The sequence below is a fragment of the Dermacentor variabilis genome, unplaced genomic scaffold (genome assembly GCF_050947875.1).
Source record: "Dermacentor variabilis isolate Ectoservices unplaced genomic scaffold, ASM5094787v1 scaffold_22, whole genome shotgun sequence".
Taxonomy (NCBI): domain Eukaryota; kingdom Metazoa; phylum Arthropoda; class Arachnida; order Ixodida; family Ixodidae; genus Dermacentor; species Dermacentor variabilis.
Genome location: NW_027460390.1, coordinates 393,816 through 418,953, shown reverse-complemented (window position 1 = coordinate 418,953; position 25,138 = coordinate 393,816). Strand labels below are relative to the sequence as shown.

Here is a 25,138-nt window from a genome sequence, read left to right as displayed (position 1 = left end):
TAAGCCATCCGGCGTGATGAAGGCCGTCTTCTCCCGGTCCATTTCATCAACTGAAATCTGCCAGTAGCCGGATCGAAAATCGATGGACGAGAAGTATTGAGCTCTGTGCAAGCAGTCCAAGGCGTCATCGATGCGTGGTAGTGGGTAGACGTCTTTTCGGGTGATCTTGTTTAACTGGCGATAATCAACGCAAAAACTCCAGGTACCATCTTTTTTTTTTTTTTCACAAGGACGACGGGCGAAACCCAAGGGCTGACTGATGGTTTGATGGCCCTTTTGCGGAGCATTTTGTCCACTTTTGATTGGATGACTCAACATTCAGCATTCAATACACGATAGGGATGCCGACGAATAGGATTCGTGCCTCCAGTGTTGATACGGCGGCGAACAAGAGATGTTTGACCTAAAGGCTTGTCGCCGAAATCAAAGATGTCAAGGTACGATTCGAGGAGGAGACGTATGTCTATGGCCTATGCAGAAGTGAGGTCAGGTGCAATCATCTTCGGCAAGTCATCCGTTAGGGAACCAGAACTGTGCGCTGCAATTGGTGCTAAGAAACCACTCTCGGCATTCATAATTGCAATGTCAAATTCGGAAGTATTAGAAAAGCAGGCAAAGAACATGCCGGCTGGAAGCACTTGAGTGCACAGGCTGAAATTCACAAGCGGAAGAATAACGTTGTTATTAGTAATCGTCACCAGCGTATGCGGAAGAGCAATGTTCCGGTTCAAAAGCACGTTGACGATGGGGCGAAGGACATATTCACCATCGGGAATGTGTGGCTGTGCAGTCAAAGCGACGTAATTGACTGCCTCAAATGACAGACACACATCTTGAAGTGAATACAAGTGCAGTGGAGCGGTGCTCAGAGCATCGGCGACTTGAGGCAGTTGCAACTGAATAACGCCAGTTGCACAGTCGATGAGAGCGGAATGATGGGATAAAAAGTCCAATCCAAGGATAATGCTGTGAGGGCAGTTTTCAATCACAGCGAAAAGAACAGAAGTAGGGTGGGCAGCTATACTTATGCGCGCAGTACACATTCCAAGTTCAACCAGCACACTGCCATCGGCCACACGAAGCACTCGGGCAGCTGCTGAGGGGAGGACCTTCTTTAAACGTCTATGTAGGCTAGCACTCATCACAGATACGTGGGCTCAGTGTAGACGAGTGCTTGGACAGGCAAGCCATCTATTTTAACGTCAATTACACTTCTCTTTGTGGGCACAGACAGAGGATTTGCTGCAGTATTGGGCAATGCAGCACCACCTCCGAGGGCTGCATTTCTTAGTTTCCCGAAAGGGTGCGGCCAAAAGCCACAGTGGATGAAAGGTGACGTGGCTGCGGCGAACGGGAAGATGGGCGACGTGTTTGCGGTGAGCGAGACTGGTGTCCGCGTGGCAATGGTGAGCGACTGTACCACGTGTTCCTAGCAGAGCTGTCGGCGCTGTTAGACTCGACGGTGGGCGAAACATTGCGGGCATTTCGATTAAAACGGCTCAGGTTAGTCGGCGTGTGAGGTGTTGAGGGCCACGAGTTAGGACAGTATCTGGCGACATGACCAATGCAGTGACAGGTGAAACGTATCAGCTGGTAGTCCGCGGCTGAGTGTTCTCCACTCAGTTGGGTTGCGATAATGCGGAGAGAAGCGTCGGGCAGCAGCGAAAATAGTAGAGGGGCGTTCGTTGGCTCTGGGGTTGGTGACAGCAAAGACAGAATAAAGGCCAATGTTTTCAAGTTCCTGTCGCACGATGGCTTGCACAAGGGGAACTGAAATAGGGGTAGCATCAGGGCTACGCGAACAGAAAGCTGCAGGCGCCATTGCGTCCAGTTCACGTCGAACGATTCGCACGATGTCCTCTGATGGCGACGCATGCTGCTGTACGGGCTGATCTTCGCACGTCGACGTTGTGGCAGTATTGGGAAGTCTGGTGAAGGGGTGCAGGGCGTGTCGGCTTTTGACCTGCTCGAATTGTCGGCCCTCTTTTATGATATCATCAACTGTAGAGCAGCTTTTGCACATGAGCAGATTAAAGGCGTCGTCAGCAATTCCCTTGAGCAAGTGCCCTACCTTCTCAGCTTCGGTCATGTCGTGATCGGCTTTACGGCAAAGCGCCAGCACGTCCTGGATATACGAAACATAGGACTCTGTGGGGGATTGGGCACGAGAGGCCAGTTCCTGCTTTGCGGCAATCTTACGGCCAGCTGGTTTGTTAAACAACACTGTTAACTTCTCTTTGCATTGGTCTCAGCTGGTCAGCTCCTCTTCATGGTTTTCGAACCACACCTTTGCCGTGCCTCTTAGGTAGAACAACAGGTTAGCTAGCATAAGCGTAGGGTCCCATCTGTTGATTCCACTCAAACGTTCGTACATAGCCACCCACTCTTCAACATCGGCGCCATCAGTCCCGCAGGAAGTTCCGGGATCCTTGGGTTGCACAACCACAACCGAAGGGGACAGCGTCTTAGCGGGTGATGGCGACGTTGAATGCGGCAACGGCATTGATCCCGAGTGCTCACCGTCATTCATGGTGAGGACGGTAATGGAACGTCCACTGCGGAGCTCCGTTTCCAGCCATGGTACCCCGCACCTCCCACTGTGAGGATTGGGAGGCTCAATCCTACCATTCATAACCAGTTGCAAAGATTAGAGTCGGGCATGAATTAGATGGCAGCTGGCCCATGCCGTCGTCCAACTTTTCCATGCTGAGGACGTTGTTGAAGGGAAGGACTGCTTCTCATCGAGAACGAGGAATATGTGTTTATTTACAGTATCTACATAAGGATGCTGCAGTTCATCAGTCTAGCATGACTGCGAGAGAAAGTGCACTGATTCGCTGCACAACAGCGGTTTATAAACACTTGGTCCTCCCTCGATCTCAAGGTGAGGGAAACGTTCGACCAGTAGACGAGCCGCCTCTCTGCGGGAGAGACACACACACACTTCCGCACAGGTTCACGGCCCCCATCGACATCAGACGGTCTTCGCAGAGCTCGGGGCTTACGTCAGGAAAGGCACATCTTATTCCCCGAGGTGACCCCCGCAGCGCAGCCGCCGGTGCTCCATTGTCTTGCGTTTTGAAAGGTGCGTGGGAAGGGGCCTTCGAAGACGTTCCCTCGGCAACTCACCTGCTCGCGGCAGACCCGGTTGGCGGTGGTGTGTTCAGTCATAAAGCCTGGTTCGTCGAACTCATCTTGGCAATCCCGCGACACAGGGTGGTGGACGTGGCGCATTGTAATGTGGACACAGTAAACTTAGCGATGCTGTGTGGCTTGAGGGTTGCGGTGGCGTTACAGGAAAAGGTGACGCCGCTGTCACAACTGGCTGGCAAAACTTGCACCTCAGCGGGCCGTTCTTAACACCACCAATATGTTATGGGGATGTTGGGAGTATAGACCGAATATATTTACAGTGTATATACAAGCAAAGTCGATGTGCTCAAGATGGCTGACCAGCAACAACACGCAGCAGCCAGCGTCTCGCGATCTTCTTCCTCTTTCTTTCTTCTGTCCGTAACAATACTGTCAATTGGCACATCTAGAAGAAACTTGAGTGCAAAGAAGCTGGCTGGAAAAGACACGTACGAGGGAGGGGCCCAGATGTGATGAGGATAGTTTTCTTTCTCATTCACATATTTCTTTGAACGTTCCTGAACATTATTTATTTAATTTATCACATAGAATATATATGGGAAGAGGGGCGCATGCAAGCACAAGTGGTTGCAAAAGAGAAAAAGCCACAGTTTCACCTGAAAGGTGATGCATTGATTGCAGTAGCAAATTAGTGGACAGTTATGCCATGTAAAGATAGTCTTATTGGCTGTATAAACCTGTAAATATAGGAATACTAACTAAATTAACAAGTACAGTTTCATGTGTGCACAAGCCAACATGAACACGTCTCACTCAATGACTGCAGAAACTTGCTGTCGAAACACTGCAGCAAGGAAACGCGGCAGCAGCAGCGAGCAAATTAACCTTCATGTTGCCACTCACATCAATGCGAACTAGGCTACGAAAATACAGTGCAGCATGGACTCTGTACATGCCATAGATGGCTTTCAATGTACAATGGCCCGGACAGGGAGCATGCAGTCGGCCGGAGTAGAATGCACCCTGCCCCCTCCCTCCCCTCCCCCCAAAACTTTGCATGCGATGGAAGGCGATGCACTTCCTCCCCACTTTCCTCCTTTTCGTGCACAAGTTTGGGCTATGATCGCTGGCTCACCCTCGCACGCTTTCACTTGCACATACAGCATACAGCACACAGCAACGATTTTATCGCCCTTGGACTTTTTATGGAATCTCACGGCAACCCTGACAGCAGAAATGCGCCTGGAGTGCCCCATCATATAATTACTATCGCAATAAAAAAGAAAAGTAAAAAAAGCGAAGCAAAAAAATATAACTTTCATCTCCTACAAGCTTAAAGCAGCTGCTGAAAGACTTTGAAAAGTAAAAAAAAAAAAAAATAACATTGTGGCATACATAAGCACGAAGTGCACTAGGTGGAAGTGTTGGCATTGGTAGACTATTCATAAGTTCCTGGTACTCTCCATGAAAAGCAGTGACCTTGTCCCATTGCTTTAGTCATTATTCAAAGCTGTTCAGCAATTTCTGCAAATTGATTCCCCTCAATGCTTTGGTTATTCTGTGCTTTGCCTCTTCTACATCTTCAAAACGCCCTCCTTTAGGCCTCATTTCACATTTGTAAATAGATCACAAGGGTGCAAGATACAGGTAGTACAGGGAGAATAAAGGAGCAGTGTCATCTCATGCTTATCAGAATGTGCCACACGCTCAGTGTTCTGTGAGCGGAAGCATTGTCGTGGTGCACAAGACACTCATCTAAGCTCCACAGATCAGGCCATTTTGTTTTAACTGCATCATACAACAGCTCACACACTTCATCAACAACAAAAAAATGCTGTTTTTAAATTTGCAATGCAAATTTAAAATGAATGAACTGTTTGATAGAAGAAAATTCCCATGAGGGAACAGAACTTGACGCATACACATTGTTGGACGTCAGCCATTGCAAAGCTGACACAGACGGTGCCAGAGGCTCAAAACGAAAAAAAAGGTAATAGAGAGAGCAGACGAAACTTTACACAAAGGCAGTGCTTTGCTAGCTAATAGAGACAGCAGTGGAGAATGCCTGAAGATGCCAAGAAATGAAACTGAAGATGCCAAGAGCAACATGTGTGCCTGAACTTAGGCAAATATTGCATGGCAAATGAAAAGTTGGATATATTAAGTTAAAAAGGTTGGTTGCTCTCAACAGGCTTCTTGTACAGGGTCGTCCACTCTTAGGCTGAACATGGCTCACCGTGGCCGCGCTCCGCGGGGCGCCAGTGCGTCCAGCGCGGCGGCACATCGAAGTGAAGCAGCGCAGGTGCACACGGACCCAGGGGAAGTGGTTTGCGTCGTCTGCTACAGAGCTGGAGCGCGCCGCCTCTTGCTTTGCTGTAAAGCACACTTCGCTAGACCCATGTGACTGAGCGTGCATTGTGGGAAAGCGCACTTCACTAGCTGGAGCATTTTCCAGCTGGTTCGGTCTACAGCTTGTGAACAGCCTGCTTAGGCAATGTGCATAAAGAGAAACAAGCTTATCACCTCATAAATCACTTAGCACTCTTTAAAATATGTGATGAGGGTAAAAATAGTCATTTTTCGTGCTCTTTATTAGGCTGGGGCCATCTAATTTTACTCTCACAGCATTTAGTGTAGTGCATACCGAGAAACCTATTAGGCATGCTCTTCTTGGTTGGAGTCATCACGTGATGAGCCTAGCGCACCGTTTCGCACATGTCTTGATGCTAGAATGAATTTGCTTGACTTAAGAAAATGACCAAAACCCGCAATAAATTTCACAGAAAGCTAGAGAGCGATTGTTCAATCATGCATCATGTTTGCCATCGATTTTGCCATTAAGGAGGGCAATCATATTACTTCGACAGCAACTCGGAAGTGACATCCGCTGCTTTGCGACTCTCTTATTGATGCGTTAATGTCGCTGGTAGGGGTGCAGGGAGCACTTTAAGCGATGTACGAAACTGCTCTCCCCGGCACAGTAACTGATTTCGCTGGCAATTCCACCTCCCCCTTTTCATCTTTCTATATCCTATAAGAAAATAAAATTCATTTTTGTTCTCACAGTTTGGGTAAGGTCGCCGAAGCAGTGCCGGTCCTTTGACGGCTACCTGACGCTAGAAGTCGCATTCTCATTTAGAGGAATCGTTGGTCAATTATTTTATCATATTGATTAGGTGGAGTAAAACATGAGGCACCGACGTTCGGCCGACGAAGGCCGACGAAGAACCATTTGCAACCATTTGAAGCATAGTCTCGACGATAGAGCAGTCCATCCCGTACCACAAAGTGAGAAGCTTGACGGTGGAGAGCACGGGAAAGGCGAGTTGCTGGGGAGTCAGATAGGCAATCCAAAAGAGCCGCGATCCCTGAATCTTTGCGCTGTTCCACAGCCATATCGATGAGGGCTGGGGACAAAAAGACCGAGTCGATGGCAAAAAGGCAAGTCGTGTCACTTGACGTGGAAGAGCAAAAGAGATAGCGTCTGCGTTGGTGTGTGTGCGGCCAGACCAACAGACAACATGCATGTTGAAGTCTTGTAAACGGAGGGCCCAGCGGGCAAGTGGCCTGATGGGTTTTTCAATGTTGACAGCCAACATTGGGCGTGATGGTCGGTAACGACATCTAAGGGACAGCTAGGCAGGTATGGTCAAAATTTTCGAAGTGCCCAAATGATAGCTAAGCACTCCTTTTCAGTAATGGAGTAATTAGATTCAGCCTTGGTTAGTGTCCTGCTGGCGTAGGTTACTACGTATTTGCCGTATCCACTTTTGCACTGAGCAAGTACAGCACTAAGTCCTATGCCACTGGCATCCGTGTGAACTTCTGTGGGAGCCATGGAGTCGAAATGGCGCAGTACGGGCAGCAATGTGAACAGACAGCACAATGTTGTAAACATGTTGTCACAAGCTGGGGACCAGGTGTCGCCTCGCAGGAGTTGGGTTAGCGGATCAATGATAGAAGCAAAATTCCTGATAGAACGACGAAAGTATGAGCAGAGCCTGATGAAGTTCCTTCAGGGTCATTGGTTTTGGGGAATCGGTGACAGTGCGAAGTTTAGAAGCATCGGGTAAAATGCAGTCTTTGGAAACCATGTGTTCGAGTATCGGTTTGTTGCTTGGCTCTAAAGCGACATTTCTTCATATTGAGATGGAGGCCTGCGTTAGTTGAGCACTGCAAGACCTGCTCGAGACAACGCAGATGAGATGCAAAGCCAGGAGAAAAGACGACCACGTCATGAGGGTAACATAAGCACATCTTCCATTTGAGACAACGGAGAAGATTGTCATCCGTTCAAACATAGCAGGAGCATTGAAAAGACCAAACAGCATGACGTTATATTCATACAGGCCATCTGGTGTTACAAAAGCTGTTTTTGGGTGATCGGCTGGTGCCATGGGCACTTGCAAATAGCTGGAGGAGAAGTCGAGTGAGGAAAAGTACTCCGCGCCTTGCAAAGAATCGAGGGCATTGTCAATGCGAGGCAAAGGATATATGTCTCTGTACATTATCTTGTTAACACGGCGATAGTCCACGGAAAACCGGATGGACCCATCCTTTTCCTCTCAAGGACTACAGGGGACGCCCAGGACTGTTAGAAGGTTGAACAACTCCGCACTTAACCATATCACTGGCTTAGGCTTCAATAGCACCGTGCTCTGTGGGGGACTCGTGATGAAGTCGCTGGCGCAGCGAAGCGTGGGCGCCTGAATCGATCTCGTGATACACCGTCGATGTGCGGCCCAAAGTAGCTTGTTGACAATCGAATGTAGAGGGGTACTTGCGAAGCAGGTTGAGAAGCTTGGAGCGTTGTGCGGGGCTCAGGCTGGTATCCACAGAACTGTCGAAGATGCCCGGCGGAGCAGGGCAAGCAGGGCAACATGCCAATGTACTGATCTCTTAGCAGGTGCCATCAAGAAATCAAGAAGAGCATTGAAGATGGTCGTAGAGTTGATGTGCTCAAGACGTCCAAGGCACTCACCATGACGCAAAGTGAGGGGCGAGGCATAATCGTTGGAGACAAGCATATGAGTGAAGCTCCCGTTGACAGTGATGACAGCGAAGGGAAGAGAACATTATTGATGAACAAAAATATGCGACGGTGTAAAAAGCAGTGGTATCTGCAACACCGTTGCAGCAGGCAGTTGCAGTCACAGATGAGTGCGGAGGTATTGTAGTGTCATCAGGAATGAGCAGCTTGACGCCAGAATCATCAGCATCATCAAGTTTGGCATCATGAAGCGGTGAAAATTCGACTTCGGCACGAGAACAGTCGATGACGGCCTTGTGATCAGAGAACGTCACATGACACACAGGCAGGTCTGTTTATCAAGCATCGGCACCAAGCGCGCGAGCTCTGTTCTCGAGTGAGGCATTGACGATGCACCTGAAGCACACGCCTGTCTTCTTCGCTACAGGGCTTTCTTTTTCGTGTTGCAATTATTACACTTTGTAAAGGCTCAAATATGAGGCCATAAAAAGTGCCAAAGGTGTTCATTCCCGACACTGATTCAAAACTTATTTGCTTGCTTATAAAGTGTGTGTCTAATGCAAGCACTGCCATGAATAAATAATCTTATGTCTGTATTCTTCTAGGATTCTCTTCTACCAATTCTCATTTCTTATCACCAATGTGGATATCACTTATCACTGAGTGGATAATTCAATCAATTTCGTAGATCCTGTCAGGGCCGAATTAACAGAAGTTGACTTACAATGCACAAGTACTTCACACAGCCACTGCAACAATTTAAATGAATGGCCAGAGAACACCATTCATTAAAGACAAGTAGGTGAATACGGAATAGGAATGAAACCTACGTGCAATTAGAGAAATGTAAGAGTGGGCATGGTTCCTCTCAGGGTTATTTTCACCTGGTAGAATAGTGCACAAATGCACCAATGATATGCCTGTCACGATGGTAATATGCTTTGCTGGCGACTACATCACAGCAAAGCAGAAGTATTCCAAAATGTGATTGATCGATAATATGGCTCTTGAGTTTTTCTTTCAGGACAATGCATGTTGCAAGCTTTCTGATGACCAATTGCATTACTCAACGTTTGCATTCAAAAGCTGGTTCCTGTTGTATGTATTGAAGAAAAAAGAACAATACATTTCATTTTGCACAGGGCAGCTGAATTTGCCAGATTCAGCACCAATCCTTTCCTTTCCTGTTCATGCTTAAAACCCTAATCCCTTCTTTTGTGATGCTTGCCTTCTTTACGAATCATGAAGAGCTGCATAATACAGTCCTTTCCCGCTTGCAAGGCCTTGCCACAATGCATGAGACAGTTGTAGATAAGTAATGATGTGAAGGATGTTAAGCCATTAAGCTGAAATGTTAAGCTAAAAGTTGCGCAGGTCTTTCCCAATTTTTGATCAACAAGCACTAGAAGGTGGCAAAATTAGCAGACCTGCAAGAAAGAAGAAGTAGCGGTTACATAATCACCTCTTTTCTTTTCTTTCTTTTTTTTTTTTTAGTAAAAAGACTCTGCCACTAAGTTCCTAATTCTAGTTGTTTAGTGGAACGTAAGGCCCCACCTTTAATTACATTCTGCCCTTGCCCTTCATTTTATGCATGCTGCACTGTATTAGTCATGAAAATATTAGTCGTGAGAAAGTGGGTGGTAGTGCCCTAAGACGATGAGAAACTGGCAGAACCAAAAGCTTGCAGGATTTCTACCCAAGTGCCTACAAGCAGACAGAAGCTGCGGTGAAGGCAAACCAGAAGACCTCTACCAAGGAATCGCAGAATGCGGACAAATATTCAAATGACATAGTCCAAGGTGCACTGTGTATTTACTAACATGTTGGGATGAAGGAGGTACTAGGGTGACAAAGAAGCAACCAGACAACAATTGTGAAACATGCTGCAAAACACTAAAACACAAATATAACGCACAGAACACATCATGAGCCAGTGCAAAATCCGGTATGAATGTGACCGGAAGGAAAATTAATGATTTACTTACAGGGGAAGAAAGACAGTCCTAGAAAAAGGAAGAAAAAAAGGGAGGAAAGAAAGAGAGAAATAAAGAAAGAAAGTAACAGCCAAACTCAATCAGAACATTCAAAATCAATAGAAGGAAAAGCTGGATGGGCAGGTACAGTTTGAAATAACGAAAAGAAAGAAGAAACTGCAAAACACAAGCAAAACCGCATGCAGTTAAGCGCCAACACAAAACTCAATGTTTTCATGAAAAGCCAGAGTAGTGGTAGTGGAAAGTTGTTGCAAAAGAAACACGCATGCAAGAACACCAATACCAACTAAAACAAAAATGTACTAAGAATAATTGAGCATCCAATATTGCTAACCCCTTTCTTATACATTCTTGTCTTTGATCCTCTGCTGATCTCCAGTATGTGTGCGTTTGTATCGGTGTGTTTCAGTAATAAATATGCTATCTTTTTGTGAAATGCTAAAGTTATGAGTCAATACTTGTCTGCGTCTGCTCCCTCAAGTCCTTGTCTGTTGCACCTAATGCATGAATGGCCGCAGCACAGTGCATGCTGAGAAGACACACAACACACACTGCATGCAAGATCTCGACGGAAGTTATTACACATAGCAGCTGAAAATAGGCAGCCCTAAAATAGCACATGAATGAACAAATAAAAATAAAAAATAAAATAAAAGTTGCAACTCTCAGCTGTAAAAACTGACATCTCAACAATATTTTGACACGTGGAGTTAAATGCAAGCAAGCACTAGCTTTCACAAACACCTTAATTTTCCAATTGCTCCCCGCTGAATTAGAAGTCTTAAAGTGGGTTGCTCTTAATAAATAGAACTGGTTTTGCCACACAGACGACTGACTAAAGATAATGCAATGCATTCGACCACATAAATCAAAACCTGCTGGTAAAACCAGGTAACTACCAAGTGCACGACAGCATGACGTATTGGAAATGTATTGGTAAAAAACCATAGCTTTCAGCAGTGCAATTATAAACACACAATAAGACTGTTATAAGCATTCTTTATGAAAAACACGGGGAAGGCGGGAGATGAAAATTCAAGACGATGAGCAAAACATGAACAAGGTGATAGCAGGAGCCAACGATTCGACAAGTGGCCTTGAAGAAGACAAGTCCAGTTGTCGAAATGTTGGCTACTGCTTTCACCTTGTTCTCGTTTTGCTCAAGCATTCTTTATGTGTGAGACTTCTGCAATGTATTTTAAAATCAGCCATGTTGGCACTATGATTTACCTTCCTGTACTTTTTTTTTGTTGGTGGTGGTGGTTCAGATTGCTTGCAAGACTGAACTACTTTAAAATGTCTTTCTCACTCCTTTATCTTTCTATGGGTGATCAACCACACTACATGCAGACATGCAATGGCACCACCAAAAACACACCTATATAGATGCACAACATGCAGTTATGGAAAACACACCGCAAACACGTTTTCAAGAAGGGTACCAGATATAAAAGACACTTTGAAAATGTGTAAGCTCCACAAACATTGGAGCAGCCAGACTGAGCAAGGGAGCCCCCTCAATAATTTTTGAAGGAAAATACAGTAGACTTCATTTAGGACCAATTTTCTACCAGAGTCCAGGGACCTTTGTATATTCAGTGCACCTCTGTTCAATTGAATGCCTGACGTGACAAATAAAATCTATAGATCACTTTGTGTTCATATCAAAGAAAGTGCACGAGAAACAGCCGGAAGACTCACCGAAGATGAAGAAGAAGACAGCCGGCCTGGGCTGCAGGGCAGACCTTTGTTCTCCTGGCATGGTAACTGCAGCTTCGTTGGGTCCAAGCGGTCAAATGTCACCCAATCATCGAGCCGCTTGTTGTCTGTGCACAGAGCAGCCACCATGAGCCGAGGAGCTCACAGACAGAGTCCACAAATGCGCAATGAATGTGGAGCAGAAATGTCCCTAAAACAGTATAGACAACCAAAGCATCGTGCGGATGCACTTTGGCACTAGTCGCGGACGCCACCTATAGCAAAAATTTAAAAACAACTACGTGTGCGGCACTTGGTCCTCCTCTGTTCCACTGCGCTGTGCATGACACAATTTTCGCCAGACTGCACACGTAAACTTGACAACGATGGTTTGCCACACCTGCTTCACGTTGAAGGACTTGTACAACCCCCCAATCTGAATCAAAAGCAAACAATTACTTTTCACGGTTCAATCGTTGCGACAGTACAGCTAGCTCCTGCACAATCTCGTCGCTGGTGCGGAGGAAGTCACTGAACAAAAAAAGGTCCTTGGGTGAAGGAAATGCGCTCCTGTGTACCTTTATTTTAGTGTGCATTATCTCGCACATTTTAAATGTCTCTAAGGTAAAAGGTATCCTGATGCAGTAATTTTCCAGCCAAACAATCCTTAGCGCATGAAGCAAGTTTTCTCTTCTTTTATTTAGCGAGGAGTTATTTTGGGGGGTGTTGTTCCATTTTAGATTTCGGTTTTTAGAGCAAGCAAACAGCTTCGGGTACACAATTAAAGGGGTCTTTAAGCACCCAATGCACCACTCACTGCTTGCATTCTTGTATACTCCGTTAGGGTTCTTTAGTGTATCCTTTAGCATTCTTTTGTTTGCCCAGAAGTTTGCGTCCTCTTAACTTTTGGTGCGTAAAATGAAACTCCGCAGTGAAAGACTTAAATTTGTGCCCAAAATGAAGATGAGCATGAACGCTTGCAGTATCTTATTGCTTCAAAATGAAATTTACTGAGTCAGCTGGAGATATGTTCACTGTCAGTAGTCTGCAGAGACCATGGGTACTTATTGATTTTATGTGCCGTCTCCAAGCTTCCCATGCCAGAAGGCTGCAATTTAATAAAAAATTTTTAACTCTGTATACTGTGTTTGTTTTTACGATATGCATGTGTTATCCTGTCTTTGTATGTGATAAATCTGCATAAAGCGGTGCTGCTGTTCCAGTGCACAGAAGTGTGAAAAATGCTCAGTTAGGTTAAATTGCTGGGTTTACCATATAGAAGCTGCAAGGTGGATTATGAGGGACACCGTAGTGGAGTCTCCAAATTTAGTTTGACTTGCGGTTCTGCCCTGCACACCCAAAGCACTGTAATCGAGTGTTTTTGCATTCAATCTTTATCGGGATGTGGCCAGAAATCGAACCCATGGCATCGTCTTAACCAGTGCAATGGCACAGCCACAGATCCAACGAGCGAATTGAGTTTCAATACACGTCGACTAATACAACTCAGTTTCTGTTAACCTTTTTTCCCTCATTTTTTCATTGCTTGTTGTTCAACTGTCATCCATCCTATCTCATCCTAATAATAATAATAATAATATTTGGGGTTTTACGTGCCAAAACCACTTTCTGATTATGAGGCACGCCGTAGTGGAGGACTCCGAAAATTTTGACCACCTGGGGTTCTTTAACGTGCACCTAAATCTAAGCACACGGGTGTTAATATCTCGTCCTAATTCCTGCTCTAAAAAAAAATTGGGCCCCTGAAATGGACAATGCCTCCTTACACGTGAAGATTCTATATTTTATTTATGCCACCACCCAAAAGAATTGGCTGCAGCCCCGACTTGACATCCCCACTTTTCGTGCTCGTTATTGAACATTTCGACTTTCGACATCCTACTACATCCGAGCACTTATTCTACTTTGCCATTGTGGGGAGGAGGGGAGCAAGCTATTTAAACTCTGCAAAGAAAAACAATTTCTTGGCTGCGCCTTTTCACTGAGCAGCCATGCAGTTGTTGCCTCGTCGAAGACCAGTCCCTTTGTTGAAATACTGGCTCCGGAGAGATCCCTTGCTTGTTTGACCACTGCTGATCTTTTCATGTCAATTGAATAAATAAGCCTCCATGTGCAATGCAAGCGCCGTGCAGCCAGGGAAGCGATGAGCGGAAGGGATGGGGGTGCATGCCTGTGTAAGCTTGCACTGCTCCGATACGATCGGGGAATGACAAGCATTGGTGGCATGAAAACGTTCACGTGGGGTAGTCCATACCGCTTAAGCACACCATTGCTGCACCTTTTACGAAGTACAGCCAAGCATTAGTAAAACTAATCTGGTATTAAAGGTAACAGTTTATTTCTAACCATATGCACATCGCACGAGGGACGTTCTGAAAGCAAGTTTCGTCATTTATATTCAGACGGAAACTTTATTTCCAAAAAATATGCACCACGGCATTATACACCTTGTACTATTTTTCCTCACAGTCACCACTGACAGTGAGACATTTGTCATAGGGTGCAATCAGTTTGAAGAAACTACTCTGGTAAAAATCGGTGTCCAGGGTGCAAGGCCCGAGACATGACCTCTTCACCATACGCTATCTGTAGGCGTTCATGGATGACAAGATACACTAGTCCCACATGCCCATTCATACCAGATAACAGCATGCACTTACATTGGCGACTACGTTGTCAGCACACATCTGTCTGCTGTCGTGATTTGTACTCGAATAACCTCGGGCACACCGGTCTGCTGCTACTCTCTCTTCTTCGGCACTCTGCGCAAGCATCATTCCTCCTCCGCCGACGCTCCCTCCGTCGTTGAACACCCAACGGGTGTGGATTCTTATGCCGATTGTTTGTGTCACCTGGTGTACCATCTTTTCTTTCGAAAAAATGACGAAACTTACGTTCGGAACGTCCTTCATAGAATCTTATATTGCCTGCTTAACCATTATCGCTTATAAGTGTGGCTGCGCAGTGCAGCTTCAACGTGCCAATGCAAAGCCCTCGCAAGCAGCAACAACCATACTCATTTTGAACACTACATACAAGCACAATGATCTGAAGCCAAATATTAAAGGGGCTCTAAAACACTTTTTCAACCCAGTAAGAAAACTGCTGGTCTGTAAAAGAGGCACTTTTCAACAAGTGAGCCAAATGCTATTGCACAGCATGCAGCACAGAATTTACAAACTTGTATCAAAAAGAGAAAAAAATTGCATGCTCTCATCTTCACAATGTTCTCATCACAAGCAGTGTAGCCCATCGACAGCTATTGGCTGATTTCATGATCGAAAGAACATTCTCAGTATAATACTATTGTTAATTTCAACGTAAATAAATAAAAAAACTATATGTCTGCAATCTAAAAAAAAAATTTCATCTTCGCACTGCCGGTCCACATGCTAAAGTGCGTGTAGCTGTGTGGTCTCAGAGATTGCAGAAGCATGCTGCGTAGTGTAGATGCCGCAGATGCAGCCGCCATGGGGTGTCACGACGAGCCCTCTTGCCGGTGAGACACTCAACTTTTTGGCACAGTCTTGCCCTCTTGCCATCTCCCCTGTGTAGCTTTCAGCACACTAGCAAAGACGTAAGGAGAGAGGAGGCTGTTCGCTGGTGCAATAACTAACTCTAACTCCGCTTTTACTTGAAAAACGAAAAATTTTTCCGACATGAGTTTCGTAAGGTGACGTCCGTTAATAATGAAGTCATCTTATGATTAGTCGAAAAAGTGTGTCGGGCACCTTTATGCTTAAAAATAAAACCAAGTGACTGCAAAATAATAATAATAATAATAATAATAATAATAATAATAATGACAACCAGAATACAGTGTGCATACACCATGCTGTTCTAGCCAAAACCAATTTGTGGCCAAATTTAGAATAAGACAAGGGAAGAAGGGGACCAAATTTAGGAGGTACATGTGGCTGCAAGGTTTGGACAATGCACAATGCCATTTGCAGATACCAGTGGCACCACTTTAGACACACCGCACGTAAGCAAGGGTGGCAAAAGTTGTGACCACCACATTGGCTACAGTGCCACATGCTGTCCGTCCTGCTGTGTAAAAGAATTTGCTAATGCACACCAAAATCCACTTGGCTAATACGTTCTCATCCCTTGAGAGTTTATTTGTGGGTTGCAAAATCGGTGATTATTGAAAATAAGAAATGGGCAAATCCGACACATCTTGATGAGCACGACTGGATCTTTCTTCCCATTAACTTGCGCAGTACCTAGTGCAGTAGAAGATGACCGAACGGAGGTATCTTACACGCAGAGCTTGAGTAATTAGTTGATATGTTCTCGTTAAGCTTGGTCTCCCTACGCACATTTCCAAAAAACTTTAAACAAACTACCAAATGGTCCTTTGGTGAGCCAAATGAAGGTTAAGTTTGTCTATTTCAATTTTAGGCCAACAGCTACACACAAAGTGCACATTTTTTTCCCTAGATAGTAAACACATCAAAAAACAAAGCTCAAGGTTGAACCTTCTTGCAGGAGAAAGCCTGAGATGAAGACTATTTTACAAAAAAAAAAAGAAGGAAATAGTGTTCCTACAGAGAAATCTGAAAACAGTTTGTGATTTCTGCAAAATGAAACTCTATCCTGTATGAAAGGCTAAGGCAACTTTTTCTTTTTCAGGATATCATTGATTATTTTGTTCAATATGTAAAAGCTAAGTTGTTATAAGTTACAGCTTACATAATGAGTGACTTACCTAAGCTTTTAGAAACCATATTTATGACATTCTTTATGACATTCGTTTTATGTCAATACATATTGGTCGCAACACGTACTGGGATACATAAAATTGCAGCCAATTTGTCAGCATTTCAAATGGAAGTAAAGCAGAAAGAATTACTCGGAGGGTTTCTGAGAATTCTTATTATAAATTTCGAAGAAGCACCTTAAGAAGCATGGATGAAACAAATAATTTGCAACTTTTACTAAGAGTAGTGAGAGTAAAGAAAATCTGAAACATTCAAAATATGTGTCTTGCTCCTGGTTTCAAACTCCCCTAAAATAAAGATTTGATGGCACGAATATCAGCAGTAATGATGGCCATGTTATGTGGGAAAGCCATGGCTTTGCAAATGTGGAAACAATCATGTGTTTATGTGCACAGAGCAATTGTTCCAACCCTTTGCAGCAGGCACCTGATTCCTTTCTTTCCACTTTCTTTAGGCTCTTGATGCAATGATTGTCAGGTTTGGAAACATCCACTAACCACCTCATACGCCATTATCATGCTTGATCAACTTCACACAGTAAGCAAGTTGGGCTAGTTGAGCACCTTGAACCAACACTGTAGCCTTAGCACGCTTTGTACGGCATTTGTGCAGTACTGTAGAGTAATGTACATCATTTTACAGTAATTAATAAGGGCATTTGCACAAGTGCTGTCTAAAAAGTAAGAGATCAGACTGCTTGTCAAGCTTGCCCAAAAAATTGGTCTAAAATCAACGGTCTGTTTTTGTGGGAGCGAAAACTCCTCACAATGAGGAAGATTTGTCAAACAGTTTGTAGATACACTGCCGAAATGCTACTTGGATAAAAGCGACTTACTGCAGCTAAAAATAAAGTTTCACTTGACATTATTTGAACATATTAATAAATATAATGTGCATTCCTGAACATGTGTCAACATTTGAGGCAACGTTGCAGCAGTGTAACTGTGAAGCATACAATCAAAATCTAACAGAGGCTTTTGCGTCTTCACTGCTGCTATCGTTTAAAAGGTTGCGGGATGGAATCTCAGCCACGGCGGCCGCATTTCGATGGGGGCGAAATGCAATAACTCCCGTGTACTCAGATTTAGGTGCACATCAAAGAACCCCAGGGGTGCGATCTTGTAAGCATTTCAAAATAGAACGGAGGCGGTCCATTCCACCGAGCCGCACACGATTGGTCAATTTGAACCGTGACAAATGCCATGACGTCAATTGTGCCGTGATATCTGCTGTCAATCATTCCGTGTCATCGGCTATCGGACGAATGCAATGGAACGGACCACCTATTTCACGACGTAAAGAACGGACTGCCTCCGTTCTATTTTGAAACGCATGCAAGATAGCACCCCAGGTGTCCAAATTCCTAGAACCCCCCACTACGGTGTGCCTCATAATCAGATTGTGGTTTTGGCATGTAAATCCCCATAATTTAATTATTTTAACTATGCAGCCGAGTCAACAAAAGCACACATTTTGCATTGCTTGAAGTGGAAAGTGCAAGAAACGTTGCAGGTCAGTTTCAACAATAACTGCTGTCACTTTTCTTTCTTCAGACTCTCCAATGTGCCAAAAATTACCAAAGGTGACTAGACGCCTGAATACAGCTTTCATTTCATACAGTACATGGTGTTACTTGTGAAATGGTTCCCATGGGAATGTTTAACAATGCGTTGAAATGCTGTTGAGCTATTTTATCGAGATCCTATAGCCAAGCAAGGAAAGAATTAAATATGCATTGGCCTTATCACAAAGAAGGTCGCCAGCAGATATGGAATTCATATAGTTTCAGACCATACCAATTTGTCAAAATTTGTGTTTGCACAACATTTGCTCAAAGAGAGGGAGGGTATTACAGGAATGACACTAACTATTACGAACCCTGTTCCATGAATTTCAAGCATAAAATGTTTCTTAGTCGCAAAAAGAGCGACAAAAAAGAAAAAAAGAAACAGATTAGTGAACAAATGACCCCACGAAGGAGAATTTGTACAGTAAAAGCTCGTTAATTCGAACCGCAAGGGGACGCCATCTCAGTTCGAATTAAACGAAGTTCGAACTAACGAAAGCAATGAAGAAAAACAGGACACCGCGACCAGGAAGCAGCAGGGCATGGCGCCAGTTCAATTTAATGTTTGAAAAAATCCGTAATTGTGGTCTGCTTTTTTTCTTTGAAGGCAACAGCAAGCACTTTCTGCTCTAAAGAGCGAATGTTGCGGAAGGCTTCCTCTTCGCTTTCTTCAAAACTGAAGAACAGGCGGGCGGCATTAAGTCCGGCCATGACTTCCGCAGCGGAGGGCCGCACCGGTGCCTCGTCGTCTTCCTCGTCGTCGTCACTGGCAGCGACAGGCTCTATGTTTTTAACTTGGGAAATGATGTCCTCGTCTGTGGTCACACCACAGACAACTGCGCTCGCATCCACGTCTACGTAGTCGGCAAAGGAAACGTCTTTCAGAACGTCCGACATGGGAGCGGTGACGCTAGTGACGCAGTCTCCGTGCGCAGGTGCCGTGCTTCTTGGCGATTTCTTGTTTCGACAAGACTCCGGCGTCCACTTCCCGTAAGATGTCGCATTTATCCTTCAGTGTTTTGGCGCAGTAGTATTTACCGCGGGCGCACGCCATTCTGAAACCGCACGTCAGCACGGCGAAGCACACCACCGAGGCCTAACTTTTCAAGCGATCCGCACAACAAAGGTCGTAAGCGCGCCGAAAACTAGAAAACTCGAGGCTGCCGAAAGCGGCCGAGACCACCGCGAGTTCAGGACAAAGACGTTGACGAAGGCTCCTCCTATTCGTTCAATTCTTGAGCGCTAGCGGCGCTGCGATGTACTGGATTCGCTGTATTTTTTGTGCTGGTTGCGCCATCCATCGGTTAACAACTGCAGCTATACGACAAGATTCTTAGGCCTCTGAGATCGGCGGCTCAAAACCGGAAACCGCAGTTCTCGGAGGTAGAGAGAGGGCGTAGCTGTTGCCACAGCTGTCACCCCTTGCCCTCCAGCCTCTGCGCCGGGTGCTGGCACCGGTTTTACCCGCTTTTTCCTTCTCTCCCCATTTTGGAGGCAACTCAGCCGCTGCAGCCTCGCGACAAGGCCTGCTCTGGCCATGTGCCAGGCGGCACGCCGCCCAGGCGCGGCGGCGCGTAGTTCGAATTAACCGTGGCAGAACCAACTCACGTTCGAATTAACGGGCTTTTTTTATACATGGACTTCTATGGAGCTAGGCCGGACCAAGTAGTACGGTTCGAATTATCCCGAAATTCGAATTACTGAAGTTCGAATTAACGAGCTTTTACTGTATCACTTAAAGAAAAATGAAAGTAGGCACATCAGGGCATAGGCTCACGCCTGCATGTGTGAGCCTTGTTTTTCAAAAACAAGAACGGAAACCACTGAGCTCCTAGAATCTCTAAAGCAGGGTACAGTGCCGTCATAAAACATGCCCCATGAGGACTAATCTCAGTTGCTACCAATGGTTTGGTAAAAAGCCTTTCTGTTTTCTCTTTGGGTGAATGACTTGAAACAACTTCTTGGACAAATAAGCTGCCTCAGTAAATAAATAAATGCCAGTGTTGGTGCCACTTCTACAGAGGGAAAGAAAAAAATTGTTATTGTACATAGCGCAGCGGATGAACCAGAAATGGACAGAACTGAACACATTTACCTACACTGTGACTGCACCACTCACCTGCATCACACCCCTTAGGTAGTGAGTGCCAACTTATACTTACTATTAAGGTGATGGACGGTAATATTTCACACTAAACCCTTTCACACACAATCCCCATTTTTCCCATTACGAAATTTTGTAAAACTTTCTATAGCCATGATGACAACTGGCCTGAAATCTAAAAAAAAAACAAAACAATTACAATGAGGTTTTTAGTGCCAAAACCAAGATATGAATACGAGGCACACCGTAGTGAGGGACTCTGCAGTCATTTCGACCGCCTGGGATTTCTAAATATGCACATAAATCTAAGTACACAATCATTTTTGCATGTTGCACTAATCGAAATGCAGCTGCCATGCCCGTGGCATGAAATTTCACTAAGTTACGATCAAGAATTCAAATGCCAATAATTAAAAGCACTGCAACCCCCTGAACTAATCACTTCAGCTTGCTGCAAAAGTAATGCCTTTCTTTTCTTGCTACATTGCTGAAATGGCAGAACTGCTACCTTCAGCAACTGATGACCTTAAAAAAATTATATTGCGAAATAAAGAACTCTGAACTTTGCATTGTTTAAGGGGATTATGCATTTATATTACGATAATGTTGACATGCACAGCAATGAAATTGTTGGCATGGAAATATAAAACTTTATATTTTTATAGGGCCCCCATGCCCTTGTGAGTCACAATGAATCAATTCCAACGGGACCAAATAATTTTTCATTTCTGTAGCTGCACTCAAATCAATCCATAATGTTTGAATTATAACCATAACAGAACTGAAAAGCGCTATTTGATGCTTTGCTAGGCGACCTTTCTACAACCATATTTATCCGAACTCTACATGTTTTGTGAAAATCGTGACAAAATGACAGACAAATTTTGTGATAGCAATTTTTAGCTATTATTATTTCTGCTGTAAGATTACTTGAGATTTCCTTAAACTATTCTCTCCGAAGGGTTGCATCAAGTTTTGCTCGGACATTTCTACATATCAGAGGGTGAAGATTTCTGTCATTTCAGGGTTTGCGAGAATTTCTACATCAATGTCAAAGAAATTTCCACAAGGGAGAGCAAATATTTATAGATGTCTACTTAAGTCACAAGGTTCTATATGACTCAGCAATGTCCCTGATACTAAGTCAAGTGACCTTACCTGCCTATATACTTGTGCATTGTTACAAATTATTTCGCCGGCTATAAATTCTTGACTGCTGAAATTACCTTGTATAGCTATATGTTAACAGGTAGTCATCACACATGTTTGCTTTGATTAAACATTGAAATGATAAATCATTGTACAGTTAAATACTAGTGATGAGCTCTTATTTTTTTGTGTACGATCATAGCATTTTACCGATGCTAACGTATGGGGCAGAAACTTGGAAGTTAACAAAGAAGCTCGAGAACAAGTTAAGGACTGTGCAAAGATTGACGGGACGAAAAATTTTACGTCTAACATTAAGAGACAGGAAGAGAGCGGTGTGGAACAGAGAGGAAATGGAAATAGCCAATATTCTAGTAGACATTAAGAGAAAAAAATGAAGCTGGCAGGCCATGTTATGCGTAAGGCAGATAATTGGTGGGCCATTAGAGTTACAGAACGGGTGCCGAGGGAAGGGAAGCGCAGTCGAGGACGTCAGAAAATTAGGTGGGGTGATGAAATTAGGAAACTTATAGGTCCAAAGTGGAATCAGCTAGCGCAAGACAAGGGTACTTAGAGATCGCTGGGAGAGGCCTTCATCCTGCAGTGGAAATAAAAATAGGCTGATGAAGATGATGAACGAGTTTTGTTCAATTTTGCATTGAGATTAAGCCTAAACCTTCTTTGTGTTGTGTAACTCTAAATTTGGTTTTCAAGCCCAAAGCTTCCTAGTAATGTTAAGTAATGCCAAAGAAGAAAGGTACTCACAGTCAATGTAGTGAATATAGTAGATGGCTTTGTTGTCAGGCAATTTCTTGATGGCAAGCACCTCAGCGAGAGCTGGAAAGTTCATAATAAGAATGACAGCTAGCACAAGCAGAAATCTCATTTATATGGACAGCCAAATAACTGAGAGCATGGTTGGCCAATTGTAGATGTGCATAAAGTTCATTAAAAACTATGTCTAGGATGGTAAGCGACATGACGGCTCTGGAGTGAGCGTTTGGTATGTGGCCAGCACAAAGGGCTCTATGGCTGTTCTGTCTAGTCTGTCAGTGACGGACTCTGACCACCACTCGAAAAAAATTAGAGCAGCTGCTGCCGTCTATTAACCGCGTGTCCGTCCACATGAATTCTTGATCGTACTGTACTCAGCTAGCCCATATGAGCATGTGGCCTCCACAGCTAAGAATCCTGCACAGTGAAGTTTTGTGAGACTTGAGTTACTCTATTCGGCTATAGCCTATATGAGAATGTGGCCTCTACTGCTAAGAATTTAATCTGAGAACCCATTCTCTGCAGGAGACAACTATAGCCACTGAGCTTCTTTTAGTGCATCACTTGGTACAAAACCTTTTCTGTGGCCTCCTGATGTATGGTGGTGACAGAATCCGTGAACATTTAACAACAGCACTTTTGAGTGTGAATATGTGAATACGCCTGACAAATTCTCAAGCGTTGTTGGCTAATTTTAAAGGGTTACAATTTCATCAGCAAAGTATTGCTTGGGACTTTCCTTGTGAATTCTTAACACTTCAAAGTTGCCAGCAACCCCTGTGGAACGTGTCTGGTGCTCAAGGGCACCTTCTCATAAACATTTTTAAACGGAGGTTATTGAATGCGCCTTGTCTGAACAAAGAGCCCTAAAATGCTGCCACTGCCACGTCTTTGTGACCTTCTCCTCCTCTTTTTTTTTTTTTTTCACTGTTCTCCAAACCTGAGCCACCATGTCCATGTGGAAAAATTGTCGCTCTACCCCTCAAACCATTGTGCTCAGATTTGATACTGGTGTGACCTCATTACAGAGGTAATGCGAAACTTGCTCTTGTTGCCTAATCTTACCGGGCAGAATACTGGAACACACTGGTATTGTCTGCAACTACAAGGTACTCCTAATGTTATGATTAATGGGATTTCGTGTTCAGTTCTACAAGAGGCACTGCTTTGTTGTAAGGCTTTAAAAAAAATGTGACCATTGCAATATTATGTGAGCAATTAAAAGGGTAATTAACAAGGTTTTTAGCACAAAGTTGCGCATATTTCATGAAGATGAAGGAGAGAGCTGGCAATCTTTTGAACAAAACACTGGGCTGCGAGTAGAGTCATTCCTCTACATAAGAATATACTGAATAATATTATATAACAAAATAAATGTAGAATTTATTTGACCTAACTGTATTTCAATTAATTTCAATAAGTTCTTGTTAGTATACCAAAACTGAATATGTGAGATCCGCTGCAGCATAGGTCATAGCAAATCAAATTGTTGTTTGCTTTATATGATGTATTCTGGTGATTAATATGTTGCAAATACAATCACCGACTGACTTTTCAGACACCTCATCTTTTTCTTTCAGACCAGCACAATTTGTCAGACCTTCCCGTGGCAGTGCCACCTACCTCTAGATTGACTGATGGTAACAGCAATTTCGGATGCCACACAATACGCTGCTTGATTTTTAACATGATCTGCAAATGCAATGCTGCAAACATGATGGTTTGAACATGTTAATTGAATACAGAAACACAACTTTGGTTGCCGGCTTTGAAAGAAGGAGACAAAACCATGGGAAGCTGGCTGTCAATATGTTTGCACAAGCAGACCTCGTGGAGAGTCAAGATTGCATGTCCATGTGATCTACTGCATGGTTTGGCTGACACAGGTTAACCTGTATGTAGTCCCTCGGTGTTTGAAAAATTGGTCGATGACTGTGCTCAGCAAAAGCAACTTAAACTGGCACATTCCTAATATCTGTAAATTGAGTGATTTGTCAGCCTTCACATGACAACAGACATCAGTTTGTGAAAGTAATAGTACAAGCCATGGCAATGTGTGGAGAGAAGCCACATGCAAGTCCTTTCTGTGCTACTTTTAGCCAGTTTTAAACGGCACAGCTGGCATAATGTACAAATTTTTTCATTTTTAGTGTGAAGTGTGCAAAAGAAAAAAAAAAAATACAATGCCTACCTTGTTATCCACACGTAAAATTTGATCAATAGCCCAACATACACAACTATCTATACATGTTTAATAGTATACTGTAGTGCATTGAAATTTGTTTCTAATTTTGATGTCTTGAAGAAATTTTTTTTTTGCCAACGAAAAAAATAGTGTGCCTGAAACAGTTTCTTTTCATGCAGGCTTGACAAAATAAAACAAAATCAGAAGAAAATTCAGCACATTTAAAACCATTTTAGCTAGTATTAATCATAAACATGCAAGAAACGTTCATGTCAGTCACAATTCAACAAAAACCTGAGAGCCACCTACATAGCGTCAGCTGTAGAAAGCACATAGGAGTTGTATAAATGATCAGTGGTGCCTTCATGGTTATATAGTTACAGGTGCCGAATAAAAGGGGCTTTTGGAATACTGAACTTGTGGGCAGTGTCTCAAGCTGCCAGCTGCCCTTACAGATAGTTTGATTGCATTGCTCTAACCAGTGGAACATCTTGACAATAACCACACCAAGCTTCTACCAAGTTTAAAAGAATTCTTGGGAAGTGCTTGTCATTCACTCTACAATAAAAACAACATAAAACTTACGCCAGTCATCACTGTTCTGCATGCGACAAGGCAGCCGGCATCCCACAGTAACCTGGGGTAGAAGCAAAATGACATTGTTACTAAATCAGAACTTATACGCATGCCAATTCATGCCTGCCAGCAACAAACACAATGACCACTGCAAACCGCAAGAAACATGCAAGCCACACCCAAAATAAGCAGCCCCAATAAAAAATTTTTCACCTTTCTATTCAGATCTATTGTCAAAAATTGTTGCCAGTGCGATGTGGCTT

General features: G+C 44.0%; 1 protein-coding gene across 6 annotated transcripts in view; it reads right to left on the bottom strand.

Annotated features, from left to right (window-relative positions):
* The window catches only part of LOC142568586 (histone acetyltransferase KAT5-like), a 146,920-nt gene that overhangs the window by 76,727 nt on the left and 45,055 nt on the right, over window positions 1-25,138 (bottom strand). For 4 of the 6 annotated variants that reach the window (XM_075678462.1, XM_075678463.1, XM_075678461.1 and 1 more), the window contains 4 exons: window positions 24,885-24,936; window positions 22,106-22,177; window positions 11,779-11,903; window positions 10,069-10,086 (listed from right to left, as the gene is read on the bottom strand). In XM_075678462.1, the coding sequence (XP_075534577.1) occupies window positions 10,069-10,086; window positions 11,779-11,903; window positions 22,106-22,177; window positions 24,885-24,936 (267 nt within the window). Of the gene's footprint in view, window positions 1-5,329; window positions 5,467-10,068; window positions 10,087-11,778; window positions 11,904-22,105; window positions 22,178-24,884; window positions 24,937-25,138 lie in introns of those variants that run through there. The other 2 variants (XM_075678466.1, XM_075678464.1) reach the window with 2 other exon arrangements.